Source organism: Trypanosoma cruzi, genomic scaffold (genome assembly GCF_000209065.1).
Source record: "Trypanosoma cruzi strain CL Brener 1047053516723 genomic scaffold, whole genome shotgun sequence".
Classification (NCBI taxonomy): Eukaryota; Euglenozoa; class Kinetoplastea; order Trypanosomatida; family Trypanosomatidae; genus Trypanosoma; species Trypanosoma cruzi.
The window spans coordinates 603,110-622,099 of NW_001849576.1; the positions used below are offsets into that span (position 1 = coordinate 603,110).

The following is an 18,990-nucleotide window of genomic DNA, read 5'->3' on the forward strand; positions in this document are numbered from 1 at the left end:
TGTACAGCAGGGAGCTGGCGGCAGCGTCATCTTCACCGGACACCGGCCCAATATCAACAATGTGCGTATTGTCCGTCAGCCAAAGATGGAGTACGCCCTTTGGATTGTCTTTTTCTCCATTCTTTGAATACACCGGCAGAGTGACGAGCATCACGTCCCTTTTATCAATCTTCGCTGTGCTGAACCCGCTCCCAACGCCCTTCTCTCCTTCACCCTTTTGTTTGTTGCCCCACACGCGCGAGAGTGTCCCGAGTGCCTCCGTCCACGACTCCCCCTCGTCACCGGACTCGTACACCCTGCGGCGGCCATCACACGCAGTCATCATCATGAGTTTGTCCTCCCACTCCGCAACGGAGGGATCACTGCAGCCATCGGCAGAAATCTCCTTCGACAGCGTCCAACCGGCAGTCTCCTTTAAGAACATGATCAGCGAAACCGTCCTTGTCTTTCCATCCTTTACATTCTTCGTGGCCTCCACCGGGAACAAAAGCGTATCGCCGTCCTTCGTCTCAACACCCGATCCACCGCCGCCAATCAGCCCTGTTAAAGATTTGATTTGTTCGTCAAAAGTGTTCCGCGCGAGACGTTTCGTATCGTTCCAGTCAATTTTTTTGCTTCCTCCTTCAGCAATGACAACACCGTTCAGCAAAAAAAGTCCCGAGTCTTCTTCACCACTATCCTGAACACCAGCAGCATTACGGTTGTGTTTTCCAACAAGCATGTAAATATTACTTCCCTTCACAACTGCTGTTGGTCGGCTCACATCTACTTTCTTCTTCGCCTTTCCAGAAGTAACTTCCTCCAGAACTTTTGTATACTTTTTGCCATCCTCCAGAACCTCCTTCGGTAAGTTATCCGCTGCTTCCGTGAGAAATCGGGATGCAATGCCAGTAAAAACGCTGTTATCTTCATCCTTCTTGCACTGCGCCTCGGCAACGGCAAATACATCACTCCCCACTTTCAAAAGGCCGGGAGCACCCAACGAATCCACAGTTACATCATCATCAGTGATGTCCTTCCATTCAAACTTTGGATCAGACGACTGCTCCACCTCAGCAACTTGCGCAGCTCCACCAGTGCCACAGCACATCGTCACGACGAGGAGGAGCAGCACCGCAGAAGCAAACACACGCCGGGACATGTTGGGCCTCTGCGGCTCACTCTCTCTTCCTTCCCTCCTCCTTCCGCTGGATCCGGTCACGCGGCGACGGTTGTGTGTGCGGGGTGCCTTCACTGCAGCAACACGTGAGAGCATACAAATATGTGTGTGCTGTTGGTGTGTGTGCTGTTGGTCCTTTCAGAGCCTTCGAATTTCGCAGTAGCGATTGGAGCTTGTTTGCTTTCCTTTTCAAGTATGTTTGTCAGAAATGGGGAGAAGAGCACAGGGAAACATATTAGACACGCCAGTGGGGTGCACAGCATGCCACTGCAGAACCAGAAATCATTTATTCCCACCACCCATACACAATGAGGTGGAAGGGCTGTGTGTTTTTTCAAAAAGGTCGACGCACAACCACCAACAGACGTGCCAGCGCTCACAGCCAAACCAAAGAAAAAAGGGATACCCGCCTCGTGGGCAACAGGACAACATTTCCGGCCTACACACAAAAGCAGCGGAAAAGCACTAAACAGACAACAGTCAGCGGCACACACGCCAGACCCAGCTGTGCCGCACGGAGCCAGTCGCCCGCCCTGTTGCTGAGAAACACAGCATGGAATATCCGCCGGCCATTGCGGCGGTGATGCACGCCAAGCCGTGCACAAAAACCCACCAGGACCCAACGCATTAACTCTAACTTCGCACACATCCCCCACAGTCGCATCCTCGACATTCCGAGCTGTGCCTCAGAAAGTGGTGAAGGGCAGCGTCGAAGGAGTCGAGCGCCTCCGCACCGCCGCGGGGCATCAGACTGAATGAAAGGCCAAAGTCCTCCACACTCATCACAGACGCGTCACACGCGCCGCCGTACTTCTCCCTCATGGAACGCCAATCAAAAGCAAATGTCGGCACCGTCATTCCCAGGGCGGCAGCGTGGCCCAATTCAAACGCCGTCCCGCAGTCCGGCCCATCCAAGCAAAAAAGACACAGGTCCGCAATGACGGCGTCGCGCCGCCTTACCATCTCCATTTTCTTCACCCACATCTCCCCAGCCCCTGGGGCCACGTTGTCAGCGGGAATGAGCGGCACGGCGACGTGTACCCACAGAGCCGTGCGCACAAGATCCTAGCACGCCGCACCCGTGTCTGCGTCGAACACAGCGGGGCCAGCAATGTACACCCCACTCATTGTGAAACTGCTTCCTTGGCTCCTGTCCCTCCGCTCCTCCAAACGTAGAAGAAAAGAAAGCGGAAGAAGTAAATCAAAAAACGGCGCCGTCGCAACAAGGCAGAAGCACGAGGAGCACCACTCACGCAGGACAGGCGTCGCTCGCAAGCAACGGAAACACAAGTTGAAGACAGAGGATGCCAGGAGCACAAAAATGCAGGCCTTCTCGGAAGAGTGCGCCCTCAATAAAATGCACCCGCAGCAAACAAATTAAGAACAACTGTGACGTCGCTGACGCGGCAAGCGGCAGACAGCGACGGCCAAGGCGCCGCTGACGCTACTGCATTCTCCACATTCCGCTCCGCCGCCCTCGCCCAGCGCCCGGCGTGGAGCGTGACGCAGAAACAATGAAAAATGAAAGCTGCCGATCGCATCGTTAGTGTGTGGAGGGTCCACGTATTGCGGGTAACGGGCCCACGCACGTGTCGTCCATGCCGCCTACATCAAGACACCTCGGAGAGCAGAAATACGGCCTCCACGCCGTCCAGTGCGTTGCTGGAACGGCACGGTAGTGGTGAGGCAAACACACACACACCTCGTCCACAATGCGGCAAGTGAGCGGCAAAAGAGCACAGCAACCACAACACCAAACTCCACACACGCGCAGAAGGGAGCGCGCACAGCCCGTCACTTGTTTTCTAGTGAGTGTGTGCGTGGGATGGACGCCACACCAGCAACAGCTTCAACGGCATCGACGTCTCATACAACACAATACTCGGCATCTCCACCTCGTGGCACCGGGCCCCAGAAAAACAATATGTGGGCGCAGCGCCTCCACCCTTCAAGCCAGAGGCACGGCGCATCCAACAAACCCGCCTTCCACCCCATCGTGTGGGCAAGACAATGCAGCAGGAAGCCCACTCATTAATGCCAGCAATACAATCCCCACGCGATGCGCACCACAGTGTTAGCTGCGTAAGCATGTGCGACTTTCAGACAATGCAGAACAAAAACAAAAAACGCATTGAAGGTGCATAGTGGTCCGGAAGAAATACATATATCACAGCCATCCTCCGTCTGCAGCACAGGACAGTGGCCGCACGGGCTGCAGTTGCGGCCGTACTCGCACGCCTTCAGCGTTCACAGCGTGTGCAACATGGCGTGCGTATGTTTACTTATGCTTGTGTGTATGTCAGCGCCTATATTTGCAGAGTAGCTATGCGGCAGAAGAGAATTCAAAGGGAACAAAGAGCAGAGAGAAGGACAGCACACACAAATTACTCACCTCATTATACACACGCAGCCCGCGGAATGGGTGCACCCAACCACAACACAAAAGATATAAAAAAAGCCGAAGCGTGGGACGACCAGCGCACACACTCTCATTACTCCCGTAAAGCAAAACACACACACACAGGGAGAGAGAGAGGTCGCCCACTCAATGCAATAAAAACAAAACAGAAACAGTTACGGTGCTCCGCCCATGCAGCCAGGCAGGACGGCAGCGGTGCGTGTCGTGCAAAAGAGAGCACCAACGGGCCTGCATGGGTGTGCATGCATATATACAATGGGCACATTATGTGTGTGCCTCGTGGGGTGAGGTGGGGGGTTAAGACAAATTATTGAGGACAATCCTAAGTGTATCATCAATTACGCCTAGTTTCGTGTGCCGTTGGGACTGATTGTTCTATTCATGGTCGAATATGTTTTGAGTTCTTTCAAACCCCTGTTACTCTAATATTACTGGAGGAAAATGGAAGAGGAAGTCTTTTTGTTATTATGCGGGCCGAGGTGCTCTTTGTGCGCAGGTTGTTTTTGGTTGCCTTCCCGTTCCTCGGTCCACTATCGACATTTTGGTGAGAATACTTTGCTGCAAGGAGCGGCGAATAAAGGCAGCTCAAAATCAAACGCCTTGACGCGGGAGCCGCAACGGATATATGTGTTGTTGGAGTCTCGCGGGATACAGGCATCCTTTGCCTACGTGGTGCCAGCAGAAAACCCTGCAGACGGCATATCGCGTGGTCGCGTGTTTACACTTCAGGACTTGGCGAAGGGGTGGAACTTGCGAAGGGAAGCGGCGGGGTCTTGTGGTTGGAGGAGTCCAAAGTTTGCCACTTCGTGAGTTATAAGATATCTAGTACTAACAAAGTACATCGTGTCATGAGAGTGGCAGTCCGAATATATATTCTTGGAGCAGACACTGAGGAGGTGGCGAACCCACGGCCTCTCTATTTAACTTTTCTCTTCATCCGTCATGTTTGACTTCTTTAGATCATTTCAGGATCCGGCCAGCAGCCCAGCCCAATATTGCTTTGTATAGGCGGTTGTGGGTTATTATCTCTGCCACTGGGACGTTTGGCATGCAGCAAACTGCGGTAGGCGATTAATAGCTATTTGCCTCTATACGAGCACCTGTGAAGGGGTGTTTGTTCTCTGTTTGCCGGAGCTTTTAGTGCGTGCGAGACTTCGGCGGTTGCTTGTTTATTTTCCATTATTTATTTATTTGTATTATCGTTAGGCGCTGTTTTGCTCGATGGGGCACAGTGTTAGGAAGGAGAACTGTTTGCGCAATCTGGCGTCACGCCGTGCGGTGCGCTTATTGGGAGAACAGCGGCTCTGTTGAACAATTGTTCAACTTGACGGCAAAATACTTTTGTCGGGATGCCGGTGGTAGGAAAAGGTATGCTTAGCCCAACACCTGAAAAAGAGTGGCACCATTATTTTGAGTAGAATCCGCTTTTGCTTTAGAATTTATGGCCACGAGGGTGTAAATTCCTCTTCGGCAAAAATGGAAATGAAAAGCGGCGTTGTTGAACTCAACAATAGTCCTTTAATTGTGTAGCTCCTTGTTGCATTGTTTCTCGGCAGCGGGGGATCATCGTTCCACCGTGCTAGCTCGGTGGCATGGCGTATCGTGTGCGTTTCACGCCCTCTCCGGGGCCGGGACCTCCTTTTACGTTTCCACTCGGCAGGGCGGACGTGCTCGAAGACGGTGGCCGGCGTGTGGGTTATGGAATTTATTTGGAAAAAAACACGATGAACAAGCAGCAGAAACGCATTGGACTCATATTTAGCACTGGATTCTGGAAATTTACATTGCGTTCCATCGATTTGGAAAGTTGGTTTATGGAACTTGTCTTGGCGACACGAGCTTGGGATTCTTGCACGTGCCGCATGCTTGAGGAATGGGCGTGTGGAAAATAATTATTTCCCGATCTTATACATCGTTACCGGAGGCATGGCGTTTTCAAGGCGCGGATCCACGTTGTCTGCCGATGCAGCCGATGAAAGGCGACACACGCATGGAGCCTGCTGGAGAAACCGCTGTTGAAGTGAGTTCGGGCCGTTTTTCACCCACCGAGTGAATTTCGATCTCTTTTCTCCTGCCCATAGATGCGGGTTTCTGCGAGAGACTTTTTTCTGCAATTGAATACCTATATGGGTGGTGAAATTTCCTTCTCCAGCGCACCCGCTATTTCCTTTGTACTATATATATGGAGAGAGAGAGGGAGGCTCTGTATTTGGTTTACGAAAGGGAATGCGAACTGGAAAAGAAGACACTGTGACCCTCTTTCTACGAGGTCCCCACAACCCTATTATTACTGCATGGTTTATTCTCCCTTTCCTGAGGGGCTTCCTTCTGCTCTTTAGGGGAAAGCATACAATCAAACATAACATGAACGAAATTATTACTCGCTTCTTTGGTTGTTCCTCACACTGTAAGCCTGAGGTTATGGGCCGCATCCTTCACGACGTCGAGAATTTGTGCAACGCCTTCCATTTCTACTGTCGCGACGCCACTTGGGGAGCGACACAACAGGAAAAACTTTGCATCTATGGTGGGCTTCCTATTAATATTAAGAAGAGCAACAGCGACCACACTTCTTTAACACCAGACAGCCGTGAACAAGCGCCACCAGATCGTTATGTCTTGCCCTTGCAGATATGGCTGACGCACTTGTACCCCATTGAGCCTCCTCTGGTGTTTCTCCTCAGCGCGGAACAAGGCTGCAGGATAGCGAGCAACCACAAATACGTTGATGCTACCGGACGTTGTCACACGCCGGAGCTAGCAGCATGGCATCCAGTTTCATCCTCACTTTGTGATGTCGTCAAGCGTCTGTGCCAGTTGCTGTCAGCTGAAGGCCTAATCCCGCTTTGTTTTGGTGAAGAAGGCGTCAGCTCACCATCAAAAGGCCATGCGACAGCAGTCTCACAGCGATTGCGTCATGGATTAGAAAATGGTGACGATGATAAACAGACGGATGAGCATGAGAGGTGCGTGGTGTGCTTTTCTCCCAAGGAAACGGTGCTCGTTCCATGTGGACATTATTGCCTATGCGATGCATGCGCAACAAATGTGACTCATTGCCCTCTGTGTCGTGGGTCGGTCAAGTTCCGTCAGCGTGTGTTTTCATGACAGTCAATGGGTCGTCTAGTTGAAGAGAGAGACAAGAGCCGAGACGCCACAAAGTACTGTCGGAAGTTATTCACGCAGTGAAACGATCCCAAATGGCAATGGCACACCAGTAAAAAAAGAGAAACATCCGCAGTGATATGTTGTCTTTGTCCGCTGAAGCCTTGACAATTGCAAAGGACTTCCCTGGATTTCTCTCAGGCTCCTTTGGTGTAACTTGGATTTTATTTTCCGCATTCATTCGAGGCAAAACAACAGTGGACCGCTAAGGCATCGTTTTCATTTTGGTTGATGCCAAGCATTTGTACCGCCCCAATCGCGTTGCCACCCGCAACCAGCGTCTCTGGGAGGTGGCGGGCTGGTGACGAGACGTCCCCGCCGCCCGGGCACACGCGCAGCACACGTGTCCTCCCATGAGAGGGCGGCGTTTGACACGGAGTGGGGCCGACATGATGGCACCGCGCCTCCCATGGGCCGAAGCGCGGCGGCGAAATGAAACAAGGAGGAGGGGAGACGCGGAAAAGAGGGAAGCGCGGCGGCCAGGCAGAACGGAAGAAAAAGCCCTTGCGGCGAAGGAACGCCCCGCGAGCGGGAGGACAAAGGTCGTCACGGGCAAGTTCCCTTTTGCGGCGCGGCCATTTGTTCCACCCGGGCCACGAGGCGTCGCAAAACGCTTTTTGCTGGCGGATCTCACGAGCAGCTGGAGGCATCAAGTATCCTCAAACAGCGCCCACCGAAGTCTTCGCGGAGAAGTTATAGGAATCGCCCCTGATGAGAGTGTCTTCACGAAGAACCTCCTCATTCATTGCCTAGTTTTTCCGCCCGGCTATGCCGATCCCGCGGACAACGATTCCAACGGTAGCCACAAGGGAAAAGAGCAGATTTACGTTCAATTTGGGTTGGCAAGAAAATGTCCGTCACCGCAACCTTCTCCACTGCAGCACCAAGCTACCCACAGCCGCCGATTTGGGTTTCCAGAAGCTCGTCTGCTCCGACGCCGTGGGAGTGCGTGTGTGCTATCCGCTTCTCTCAATGCCGTTGCTTTCTTTGGACGCTCTTGTGCCGCACAGTCGCCCTGCAGGTATAGGCGCTGACAGACACAAGCACATGTAAATACGCACAGACACACACACACACACACAAACACAAACACACGCCACGTCGTACATGCTTTGGAGCGGCGTGAACGCTGAAAACGCACGTACGCAGAAGATTCTGGCTGCGGTGGCTTTTGCGAGGAGGAAAAAAGCCTGCAATTCATTTTTCTGACATGTTGCTGGTGTGGTGTTGGCGGCATGCAGCCGATTGGGTGGTGTGTCATTGAGGGTGCCTGGGGTACGTGCGTATCGCCTCCCGCACACCAGCTGCACGTGCTGCCGTCTCTCTTTTGCTGCTCATCGGCCGATGTGGGGTTCTTCGCCTGTGCTGGGTGATGTGCGCCAGCGGCGGGGCGGGTGCGATAGAGGGACAAGAATTGAACGACGGGCGGCAGCGTGTCGGTGTTTCGAGGGCGGTTGTGCTCTTTTGCCTCCCGCTGGTTGTTATCGTGTGTGGGCGTTGCTCGGTGTGTGCTGGCGCGTGAATAACGACACACCCGCCGTGACTCCTGCTGCTATTGGTGACAGTCGCTGTGTGTTCCCGGTGCACTGTTCTTCCGTCTCGCTCCGTGTGTCTGTGTGCGTGAGTTGTTGTTGTGGGGAGTGACTGCGGCGGGTATGATGGTGCCACTCACCGTGGGTGGTGGCGGTGCTTATTCTTTCATCCCTTTTTGTTGGCATGATTTCTCTTTATTTTTATCTTTCTCTCTTACGAAGGAAACAAGCAAGCGCCAAACGCTACTGTGAAATGCGTGGGCACCAAAAGGACCAACAGCACACACACCACCCACACACACATATTTATATGCTCTCACGTGTTGCTGCAGTGAAGGCACCCCGCACACACAACCGTCGCCGCGTGACCGGATCCAGCGGAAGGAGGAGGGAAGGAAGAGAGAGTGAGCCGCCGAGGCCCAACATGTCCCGGCGTGTGTTTACTTCTGCGGTGCTGCTCCTCCGTGTCGTGATGATGTGCTGCAGCCACTGAAGAAGGTGGGTGATCCAAAGCCTATGGCTATTTTTGTACCATGGGAAACGAAGGTGTCTTCTGGCGCATTTGAGAGGCAACAGCTATGGAGAAAATAGTTTCAAATTCTTTATTGGCCATTCTCTTGTTGAAATACTATGGCTTAATTGTGGGCATTGCCAAGGCTAATCAGGGAGTCCCTTCTAGTGCCAGTGTTGGGATTTGGTCAAAGTACGTGAGTTTTACACGGGAGGAGTGGAAAAAAGGAATTGCAGCGGAGAGCGTGACGGACTGGAGGACGGTCATTGCCGTGGAACGAAGAGAAGAGGCGGGTCACGTGTCTTAATTGAACGGTCCCAAGGCGTTGACGAAAGAAGGCAAGATTTTTCTGCCTGTGGAACGCCTTCCTGCGAAAAATGCCAGCGCGATGTTGGAAACTCCACACATTTGGGAGCTTGCGCCTGTTTTGGGTGACGTTGTTGGTCTCCAACGATGTGGGCAAACGCATCACGTGGGGTGCTGGGAGCCCTTCCAAGGCTGTTGTTGACTCCCAGCTACGAGCGAAGTCATGGAATGGGTTCTGGGGTATTGGCGGGAGGGGCGTGGTGGCGAATGGCACCGCGATTGTGTTTTCCCTTGTGACTGTGAAGGGGGACAACAAAAAAGTCTGCACCATCCATTCGAAGGGCTGTGGCGGGAATTGGGGGTTCCATGCAGAGGGTGTTGCTGACGGGACTGCGCTGATCCCTATCTCTTTGAGTGGGAGGGAAAACTCCTCGCGGCCGCCACGCATGGAGGCCATGACGGGAAAGTGCATGATTCCGGTGGAATGGGGAAGGAATGGATAGAATTCGGCGGAGCACATTCGAATGTCTTGAGTGAGGCCTTGAGGAGTGCTACGACTGGCGGTCGACTCGACATCGTGACGGTATCCATCGAGGGGAGGAGTGTAATGCTGTTTGCTTTGCCCAGGCAGAATAATATTCGGAGAGCCACGAGCGTGTTGCGTCTTTATATGACTGATATGAATCGATTTTACCCCATTGGACCGTTATGTGCTGATGGTGTTTCTAAAAACGCAGATACCCTGCAGTACAAGGGCGGTGAACTGTTTGCCCTGTTCGAGTGTAATGCAGGACAAGGGCGTGTTGTGCTCGCACACCTCACTGAGCAGCTGGAGGAAATAAGGACTGTGCTGAGGACTTGGGATGCAGTCGACAAGAACGTCACAACGCCTTGCACTTCCACCAGCAAAGAGGGAACCGCATCCGACGGTGCCTGCAGCACTCCTACGCCCACGGATGGACTGGTCGGATATTTTTCCAACGAGGGTGAGAAGGATTGCTGGGTGAAGTAATATGTCGCGGCGAGTGCCACGGTGGTTGAGACAGCAACGAAGGTTGAGGGCGGTGCGACGTTTGAGGGGCCTGGAGTGTGGGCAGAGTGGCCTATGGGTAATCGGTGGCGGAATCAACGATTCCACATTGTGAAGAAGGAGTTCACTCTTGTGGTGACGGCGACGATTGGGGCGGCTCCTGCGGGCAGCGGCAGCGCCATTATGGTGGCTGTGGGTGGCGCTGGGAGCGTGAGGATGGTGGGACTGTCAGTCACGGCGGAAAATAAGCGGTAGGTGGCGTTTGACGGTGAGGCGGGAGAAGTGCAGCACGGGAAGTGGGGGCTGGAGAGAACGTACCGGGTGGCAGTTGGGCTCCAGAACGGCATGGGCACCGTGTGCGTGGATGGGAAAACTTTGGGGAGCTCAGCAACGACAGTTACACGTGGGGCGCAGTTGCTCGACGTCTCATGCTTCTACGTTGGAGGTGACGGTCGCAGTGGCTCATACTGCAGTTAGGTGACGCTGACGCATGTCTGTCTGTGCAACCGCCCACTGACCAGGCAGGAACTACAGATGCCCCTTTTGCGTGGCAAGCAGACTGAAGCGGATTGCAAGGAGGGAAAAAAGACACCGCGCCCCGGTAATTTTTTGGCCAAAGTCCCACAGGATCTGGGCGTTGACGCGGCTGCGAGGGAAGTGTTGCCAGTGCCCGCCAAGGGGAATTTGGCGCGGGAAACAGCACCACTGATGTCAATGGCTCTACTGTTTTATTGTTTTCAAAAGGAATTGGTGACGGCGCCGTCCATGGGTGTGTGCCTTGGGCATTTTCTGCCTTTACTACTGGGAGTGTGTGGAGACGTGGCATTTTTATGAGCCGTAGAGTGCGGTTGTGCGATTTCTAATGGACAGTACGTGCCGCTTTTTCCGCGTGTTTTCTTTTCTTTTTTCAAATGATTCGTTTTTATTGTCTGCTGCTGTTTTTGCACGGATGGGATAGTCAGCAGCCCTTCTTTTCCTTTTTCCGTCCGATGGTTAATCGCCGTACATGTCATGAGTGAAGTGTTTCTTACTTTTATTTGTTGTTTGTGGCCCACACCGTCGCCAGCCTTACTGCTGTGCGTGCCGCGGACTGCACAAAAGGAGGATTGGAGGAACAGGCCGGATGACTCACGAAATGTGAGGGGTGTTTTGTGGGCTGGTGGAACAGCAAGATCTGTTTTATTTTTGATTTTATTGTTTTTACTTGTGCAGGCAATATGTATACACAAAAACACGGTCGTTTTGTGCTGCTTGGCACATGAAATGAAAGTCGTGCCTGATCATTTTTTCATTTTTTTACTTTTTGGGAGTCTTCCCGGACTCTCAACTCTGTTGTTGTGCGTCTTTAATTTTTAGCTTCTGGTTTGGAGAGCGGTGTGCGAGTCCTGCAATCGCACCGATTCCAACTGCCTTATGGTGCTGATGGGATGTTGTTGTTGTCACTGTACGTGGCGTAGCAGACGTGTCTCTCCCCTTTCCTTTTGCTTTCACTCTGCGTTGACGAGGAGTTAGTTTGTGCTGGAGGCTGCACGCAAGTGGCAGGAGTGATGGCGATGATGATGACTGGCCGTGTGCTGCTGGTGTGTGCCCTCTGCGTGCTGTGGTGCGGTGCCGGCGGTAGATGTGACGGGGGAAAAACGGCGGGTCTTGGGAGTGCTGAGCATCTGCTGGAATCACAAGAACTTGAAAAGTCTCCACAATTTACGCAAGGCATAAGAGATGGAACTGGAGGTGTTAAAGAAAAAGTACTTTCCACATCTTCAGAGGATGAAGATAAAGAAGATGCCAGTGAAGAGAATGAACATGAAGAGACGGAAGATGGAGAAAAAAAAAGTATAGAAAGGCAGGGTGATCAAGGAGGAACAGTTGCATCAGACCCAAATTCCGGGGAAAAGAATTTAATTGGCAGCGGGCAGGAAAACAACCCGGCAATTGTACCTGCAGGGGGCATTTCACCTTCCGGCAGTCAGGAATCAAATGCCAATCCTTCGCAACCGGAAGTAGATGAAAAGAAGGAAACCGAAAAAAGTTTACCTGCAGTAGAGAACGCACACACACCAGGTAACAGAGAGAACACACTGCCTGGGGGAGTTGCGGGAGGAAATCCTCCATCACCTCCAGAAGACGGTGTTGCTTCCCGCGAACACGATGGCGAAGAGACCACGAGTGAAGAAAAAAAAGATGTTCCACCGCCTGAGACCGCGGCCACACCACAAAGCCACCAAGACAAAGGCTCAGAAGGGAATGGGGAAGACACAAAAGCAACGACAGTAACCGCCAACACAACTGATACGACGAGCACACAAAACAGTGACGGCAGCACCGCGGTCTCGCACACCACCTCCCCTCTTTTTCTTCTTCTTGTTGTTGCGTGTGCGGCTGCGGCTGCGGTGGTGGCCGCGTGAGAGTGAGGGAGAGAGAGCCGTGCACCGCCCGCACACACACTCGTCCTTCTCTCTCTCTCTGTGTGTGTCCCCTTGCATGGACTCTTGCCCTCACCTCACCCCACGAGGCACACACATAATGTGCCCATTGTATATATGCATGCACACCCATGCAGGCCCGTTGGTGCTCTCTTTTGCACGACACGCACCGCTGCCGTCCTGCCTGGCTGCATGGGCGGAGCACCGTAACTGTTTTTTATTATTATTATTATTTGTAATTTTTTTAATTTTTCTTTGCTATGAGCGTTTATCTATTTCTTACAACCCCATTCCTTTTTTTTGTTGCGTATTTAAATTTATTTTCCTGTTTGCTTCTTTTCTTTTTTTTAAAAAAATTTATCTGTTCTTTTTTTTCTAATCTTTTTTTTCCAATCTTTAATCCCCTCGTCCCTTCTTTTTTGCTTTCGGGGGCAATCACTATGGACGTTTTTTCTCTTCTTTTCTACTCTTCCCTCTTTTAATTGTTTCTGCTGCACTCTTCCTGTGAGGGGTGCCGTGTGTTCCCGCCCAACTGCTCCACTCGCACACCCACCGACACGCTCGTGACGACGGCCCTGTGCGCCTCGCCTGCTGCGCGCATGAGGAGGGGCCGCGACGAACGGCGCGCTGAGGGAGCCGTGAAGTGTGGGCGTGCGACGAGGGCCTGTGGGGCGGAGCACACATTTCTTCCCTCTTGTTTTGTTTTCTTTGCGGCGAGGGCGGGCAGACACCCGCAGCGCCACACACACAGCCACACCCTGCCGCCGTGTTTTCTTTTGTTTTTGTTTTTAAGATTTGTTTTTTGTTTTTTGTGGATGGGTGTGTGCTGCCACCGTGCGTGATTGTTGAGGTTGGGGCCGTACCGCATGTATCGCTGCCATCCAGCTGTGCCTCTTGCCGAGTTGATGCGCCTTCCTGTGCTTCTCCTTTTTTCTGCGTTTCCTGCACACAGAAAGAGAAATAAACGCACACAAATAAGTGATTGCACAGTGCTCTGCATGAATGTTTGGCGAAGGTAGGGACGTTGGCTTGCGTCCCGTGCTGAAATGGCAACGCCGCTGCACGATGCCCGCCATGCGTGAAGGTGTTGACTGCTCTTGGGACCATTCTCCTCTCCTTGTTTTTTTTTGCACTGCCGGGTGCGTGCGTTGCTCGGTGTGTGCTGACGCGTGACGGACGGTGCCACGATGGCCTTCTCTGACGATGACGGTCGCTGCGTTCTCGGCACACATCCACACACTCTTTCCTGTCTCCCTGTGGGAGTGATTGCAGCAGGGCATTGCTGCGAGCGTGATGGGGACCACGACGGCGTCGTCCCTCGAGAAGGTGCCACGCTCTGTTGGTTGTGGAGCGGCGAGGCGGTTTGCCTGCAGCTTGACTGACAGAACCGCACAGTCGTTTCATTGCGGTCACTCCGTCGGCATCACCCGCTGCGGTGGTGTCCGCAAGCGCCGCAGCCTCGATGAGGATGGCCTTGTAGTTTTCTGGTGGCTCAGAACTTCAGGCCCTTCGTTTTTCAGGATTGCCCAGTTTGCGAACACCATTCGTCGTCGTGGTCCTGCAGCGGTTATTTGCGACCTGAATTCACATCATGAGCTGCGTGACGGTTGCTCACCATCCACGACGGCAGGAGAGGACCTCGCCGCCACCCCAATCGACATGGAGATTGGGCTGTCCGAAGACCCGGCACAGGCAACGTGGACCAGAGGCCGCAGCGTCTCTTTTCCCTGAAGTGACTGTACAACGAGCACTGCGTGTCTCCCACTGGACGTCCACCCGTTTACATGGACTCGGACCACCATCTGCCATCCCACACTGCAGGGACGGAGGACGGCATCCCGCGACAGGCAGGCATGCTGCCACGACGGAAACATGACGCCATTGTCCTGCGTGAAGCTGACTGGAATGCTTCCACCTCGGCGTGTGGAACACCTCTGGCCGCTGTAATCACATGGTTGGAGATGCACCGCGGCACCGCACGAGCGGCAGCCGTGACAGTCCCACATGAATCTGGACGGACGGAATGGAGCAGGCCGAGTGTGTTGCGGCGGCAGTCTGCCACGTGCTGAAGTGCTCCGCAAGCGGGAGGACCGCAATCATGCCCTCCGCCGTGGCTTCTCCATGCCGCTAGAGGTCCGTGCGAAACAGCTTGGTGCCCTCTCGAGCCCAGGCCTGTGATTCCCCGAGGCATGGCGGCGCCACGTCCCTGCCCTTTGGGATCGGCTGCGCTGCGGTGCTGTTGGGACCGCGTCTGTGCTCTGCCTCCGCCGTAACCTCTTCCCGAGGCGAGCACCGCCACTCCTTGCCGACCAGCAAGCGGCTGATTGACGTCCTCCTGCCCACTCCTCGGCATACTGGCACGCGCCCTGCAGATCACAAGCAACCCATTATGTCGGTGGTGCCGTCCCTTCCTCACACTGAAGAGGCAGGACCGCCCCGACCTCCTCCGGAACCTCCACCTGGCGTGTCCACGGCACCTCCTCGTAGAAAGACGAGCAGCGGATCAACGTCGCCCTGCCCAAGCTGCAGCAGCGTCTTCTCGTCCGTCCACAATATGAAGGCACACGCCCGACGCACTAACCCCGGCACTCCAATCGTTGCAGAAGGCCTCACATGTGGATTCTGCGACGGCTCCACGGTCCTCCCAACAAGTGCCTCACGCGCAGGTCACCACCAAAAATGTCAGGCGTATCAACGAGCAAAAGACGGACAACGCACCTCTGCAAGCTCCAATGGCAGCCGCAGCCCTTCAGCCACTCCTCTGCTGCAACCACCACCAGCCACTGAGCCCCGACAATCCACGGAAGGCCCTGCCGCACACGCTGTGGGAATGCCGCCGTCCTCGACAACTGAGCATCCGACTATTTGGGAACACACCCTCTCGCACGACAGCACCATTCAAAAAGGAAAAACTGGCCACATCGCTACGGACAGCCCTCAGTCCATTAACGAACAGTGGCAGCAAAGTATAACGAAACAAATACTTCCCTTTTCTCGGCATAGAAAAACGTCACCTTCACACTCGCAATTGCCACCAATGAATCCATTGCGCAATACCGCTCTGAGCTGCAATACTTCCTGGTGCCATCCACGTCCCTTGTCGACACATCGATGCGGGTGGGCGCCCATCATTCCTCCCAATGACGGTGCATGTCTGCGACGCACCCTCAGATCCAAAAGGCACGTCCCTCACCACAGCCGGGATCGACTTCGCCCTGTCCGCACGCCTCACTTTGTCCGAGAAGCAGGAGCACGTCAGGCTGGCAGCAAAGCACCCGCATGCAGAACACATCACAACCAGAAGCACCGGCAGCACTGCAGACCGTGAAGTGACATGGATCAACTGACGCATGCTGTACGTAACAAAAAATACTTCATGGCTTGAAAAGAATAAGAAACACTCACAATACCTCAAAAGAAAAGAAAGAATAAAATAGAAGAAAAAGAAGGATAGCACACGCAAATTACTCATATCATCACACACACAGCCCGCGGAATGGGTGCACTCAACCACAAAATCAAAAAGGAAAACAAAACAAAAAGCCGAAGCGTGGGACGACCAGCGCACACACTCTCATTACTCCCGTAAAGCAAAACACACACACAGAGGGAGAGAGAGAGAGGTGGCCCACTCAATGCAATAAAAACAAAACAGAAACAGTTACGGTGCTCCGCCCATGCAGCCAGGCAGGACGGCAGCGGTGCGTGTCGTGCAAAAGAGAGCACCAACGGGCCTGCATGGGTGTGCATGCATATACACAATGGGCACATTATTGTGTGTGCTTCGTGGGGTGAGGTGAGGGCGAGAGTCCATGCAAGGGGACACACACACAGAGAGAGAGAGAAGGAAGAGTGTGTGTGCGGGCGGTGCACGGCTCTCTCTCCCTCACTCTCACGCGGCCACCACCGCAGCAGCAGCCGCACACGCAACAAGAAGAAGCAAAAGAGGGGAGGTGCTGTGGGAGACCGCGGTGCTGCTGTCGCTGTCGCCAGACTTCGTCGTATCATTCGTTTGGGCTGTTGTTGTTGCTGCTAGGCCTTCTCCTGTTGTTGAATCTGCCGGTGGTGGTGATCGTTCTGCAGTTGGTTTTTCTGCCGGCGCTCCCGTTACTGTCGCTGTTGGTGGTGTTGGTGCGTTTTTGGCGGTAGTCGATACGCCGGAAGAGCCTTTCGTCCCCACGGCACTCTGCCCCGCGGCGCGGTAATTTGCATCCCCGTCAGCAACTCGACTCGTTTCATTTTCTTGTGTTTCAGAGGAGTGCTGTTTTGCATCGGGTGTTGACGTCTCCGGTGTCTCCCTGTTGAGTGGTGCGTTCCCTGAAGATATTGTTGGCCCTGACTGCTCATTGTTTTTTAAAGATTTCGTGTCCTGAGTGGATGGTGCACCGCCATTATTCCGTGAAGCGTCTCCATTGTTGGAAATGGTAGATGAAGAAGCACCACCGGAAGGTGGCCCGGAAACGGGACCTTCACTTCCTTTAGGATCTTTAATGGCCTCACCAGTAACAAGGGAAGTTTCACTAGCACCAACAAGACTGCCACCACTAACATTTCGACCGGTACCTTCAATTCCAACGGAACCACCATCGGCTTCACCGACACCGGATGCTTGTGATGGCGATTTTGCTGGTGGTAATTTTAGCGTTGGTGACTGCCCTGTTGATTTTTGCGAATTTTCTTTTGGTTGTCCTGGCGTTCTCGGTGATCCTTGCATTAGTGCTGGCGTCGGTGGTGTTGATTGTGGTAGTGTTCCTTTATCCTTTGTTTGAGATTTGTGTGTCACCGTTATTTCTTCGCCTTCCGCTTCTACTTGCTGTTCATGTACTTCATTGCGTTGTGTTCCGAGGCCTTTTCCTTCTACTTCTTCCTTCCCAACATTCCCTGTTGGTGGTTCTTTGACCAGGTTCCCTTGCTCACTGACGTTAGTGCCTGATCGTGTATCCAACGAGTGACCCGCGGACCCTAAGCCCTCATCGACTGGCTTCGATAATTCCGGGTTTCCTGCTTTTTCGTCTCCAGAATCAGACCGTGAACCTCCCAATGGACCCTCCTTTACTCCGCCATCGACAACATCATTCGCCACCGACTCCACCACCGCCGCACCGCACCACAGCACGCAGAGGGCACACACCAGCAGCACACGGCCAGTCATCGTCATCGCCATCACTCCTGTCACTTGCGTGCAGCCTTCAGCACAAACTAACGCCCCGTCAACGCAGAGTGAAAGCAAAAGGAGAGACAAGTCACACAGCCACGCCACAGCAACAAGTGGCAGCACCCCAGCAACACGCACGTCGAGGCTGAGGGAATCATTACAACTGCAGAATTTGCACACCGCCCTGCAAACGAGAAGCTGAGCAAGGAAAAACAGAGTTGAGTGTCCGGCAGGACTCTCTGAAAGAATAAATAAATTCATTCGGCAGGACATTTATTTCATATGCCAAGCAGCACAAGACAACCGTGTGTGTATGTGTATACATAATGCCTGCATTGAATAAAAAAAGACAAATAAAAAAGGTTGTACTGTTCCACCAGCCCTCACAACACTCTTCACACTTCATTGCGGCATCCGGCCTGTTCCTCCAATCCCCCTTTCGTGCAGTCCGTGGGACGCACAGCAATGACGCCGGCACCGCGTGTGGGCAACAACAAAAAAGAAACACACAATAGAGGGAAACACGTCGCCCATTCCAGTGTACTTCAACCGAACATTAAATAAAGAGAAGAAAAAGGGTACTTATTACTCCAGAGGAAAAAGATTCAAAAAGAGCATTAAAAAAAAAAAAAGGGAAAAACAGTAATAGAGAAGGAAAAAGGGTTTAAAAAGCGATCAGTAAAAAATCAAAAAAGAAGAGAAAAAACAGTGACATAAAAACCGCAAAGTATGCGGCAAATATCCCCCGTGGGGAGTCACAATTCCACCCTCTTTGGCTCGAAAGACTACCACAACTCCACACAGTTCCAGCAGCAGCAGCAGCAACACCAAAGACACGCACACACACGCGCAGTGCGGTCGCCAGTTGAATCGCGTAGCGTCAACTTAAACGTCGTCAAACAGGGCGAGGCAGCCGCCTGGACTCACGCCGCTCCAGATCGTGCAACGTCACATTTCTTGATGCGTTTTTGTTGTTCCGGGGACGTTGTGACCATTCATTCCTCCCGCAATTTTCCCAGGAACGTGCTCGCCGCTGCCGTCATCGGCCTCACTCTTACGGGCATCCTTCGAGCCCACTGTCATCCTCAACGCGGTGGCGGGCGCAGTATTCGTCTCAAATGCATTCGGATCCATTTCTATGTTCCGACTCATGGCAATGCTAGGCTTCCTCTTGGGTGGTGTTGGAGCTACGTTTTCTTTCGGATCGGTTGGAATGCAAGGCTTTTTCCCAGACGTGTTGGTCGCCGTGTTGCATGCGGGACTCGGATCGACGGTGTTGGGTCCGTTAGC

The 18,990-nt window shown here is 53.2% G+C and overlaps 5 protein-coding genes and 3 pseudogenes across 5 annotated transcripts, besides 10 other annotated features; 4 read left to right on the forward strand and 4 right to left on the reverse strand.

Moving 5' to 3' along the window:
- Tc00.1047053504081.9 lies at positions 1-1,255 on the reverse strand (annotated as a pseudogene; the record flags this gene model as incomplete).
- Positions 1-17,163: a sequence feature (areas not merged during assembly with more than two copies in the genome that could not be assigned to a particular haplotype).
- On the reverse strand, positions 1,793-2,143 carry Tc00.1047053504081.20 (hypothetical protein, conserved; the record flags this gene model as incomplete). Its single annotated transcript, XM_816308.1, has 1 exon — positions 1,793-2,143. One exon carries the CDS (start codon positions 2,141-2,143, stop codon positions 1,793-1,795), a length of 351 nt encoding a protein of 116 aa, XP_821401.1.
- Positions 3,859-4,601: a mobile genetic element.
- Positions 4,341-4,566: a mobile genetic element.
- On the forward strand, positions 5,805-6,686 carry Tc00.1047053504081.23 (hypothetical protein, conserved; the record flags this gene model as incomplete). The annotated part of the gene is made up of 1 exon (XM_816333.1): positions 5,805-6,686. One exon carries the CDS (start codon positions 5,805-5,807, stop codon positions 6,684-6,686), a length of 882 nt encoding a protein of 293 aa, XP_821426.1.
- Positions 7,097-7,777, forward strand: Tc00.1047053504081.26 (uncharacterized protein; the record flags this gene model as incomplete). The annotated part of the gene is made up of 1 exon (XM_816335.1): positions 7,097-7,777. The coding sequence occupies one exon, from the start codon at positions 7,097-7,099 to the stop codon at positions 7,775-7,777; it is 681 nt and encodes a 226-aa protein (XP_821428.1).
- Positions 7,799-7,838: a microsatellite.
- On the forward strand, positions 8,584-10,956 carry Tc00.1047053504081.30 (annotated as a pseudogene).
- On the forward strand, positions 11,670-12,527 carry Tc00.1047053504081.40 (mucin-associated surface protein (MASP), putative; the record flags this gene model as incomplete). Its single annotated transcript, XM_816309.1, has 1 exon — positions 11,670-12,527. One exon carries the CDS (start codon positions 11,670-11,672, stop codon positions 12,525-12,527), a length of 858 nt encoding a protein of 285 aa, XP_821402.1.
- Positions 12,760-12,934: a sequence feature (T-rich).
- Positions 15,483-15,899, reverse strand: Tc00.1047053504081.45 (annotated as a pseudogene).
- On the reverse strand, positions 16,438-17,709 carry Tc00.1047053504081.50 (mucin-associated surface protein (MASP), putative; the record flags this gene model as incomplete). Its single annotated transcript, XM_816310.1, has 1 exon — positions 16,438-17,709. One exon carries the CDS (start codon positions 17,707-17,709, stop codon positions 16,438-16,440), a length of 1,272 nt encoding a protein of 423 aa, XP_821403.1.
- Positions 16,562-16,680: a microsatellite.
- Positions 17,164-17,589: a sequence feature (areas merged during assembly that could not be assigned to a particular haplotype. This can correspond to areas where the two haplotypes were merged or to regions with more than two copies in the genome that were merged during assembly.).
- Positions 17,590-17,647: a sequence feature (areas merged during assembly that could not be assigned to a particular haplotype. This can correspond to areas where the two haplotypes were merged or to regions with more than two copies in the genome that were merged during assembly.).
- Positions 17,648-18,990: part of a sequence feature (areas not merged during assembly with more than two copies in the genome that could not be assigned to a particular haplotype) that runs on past the window's edge.
- Positions 18,308-18,406: a sequence feature (A-rich).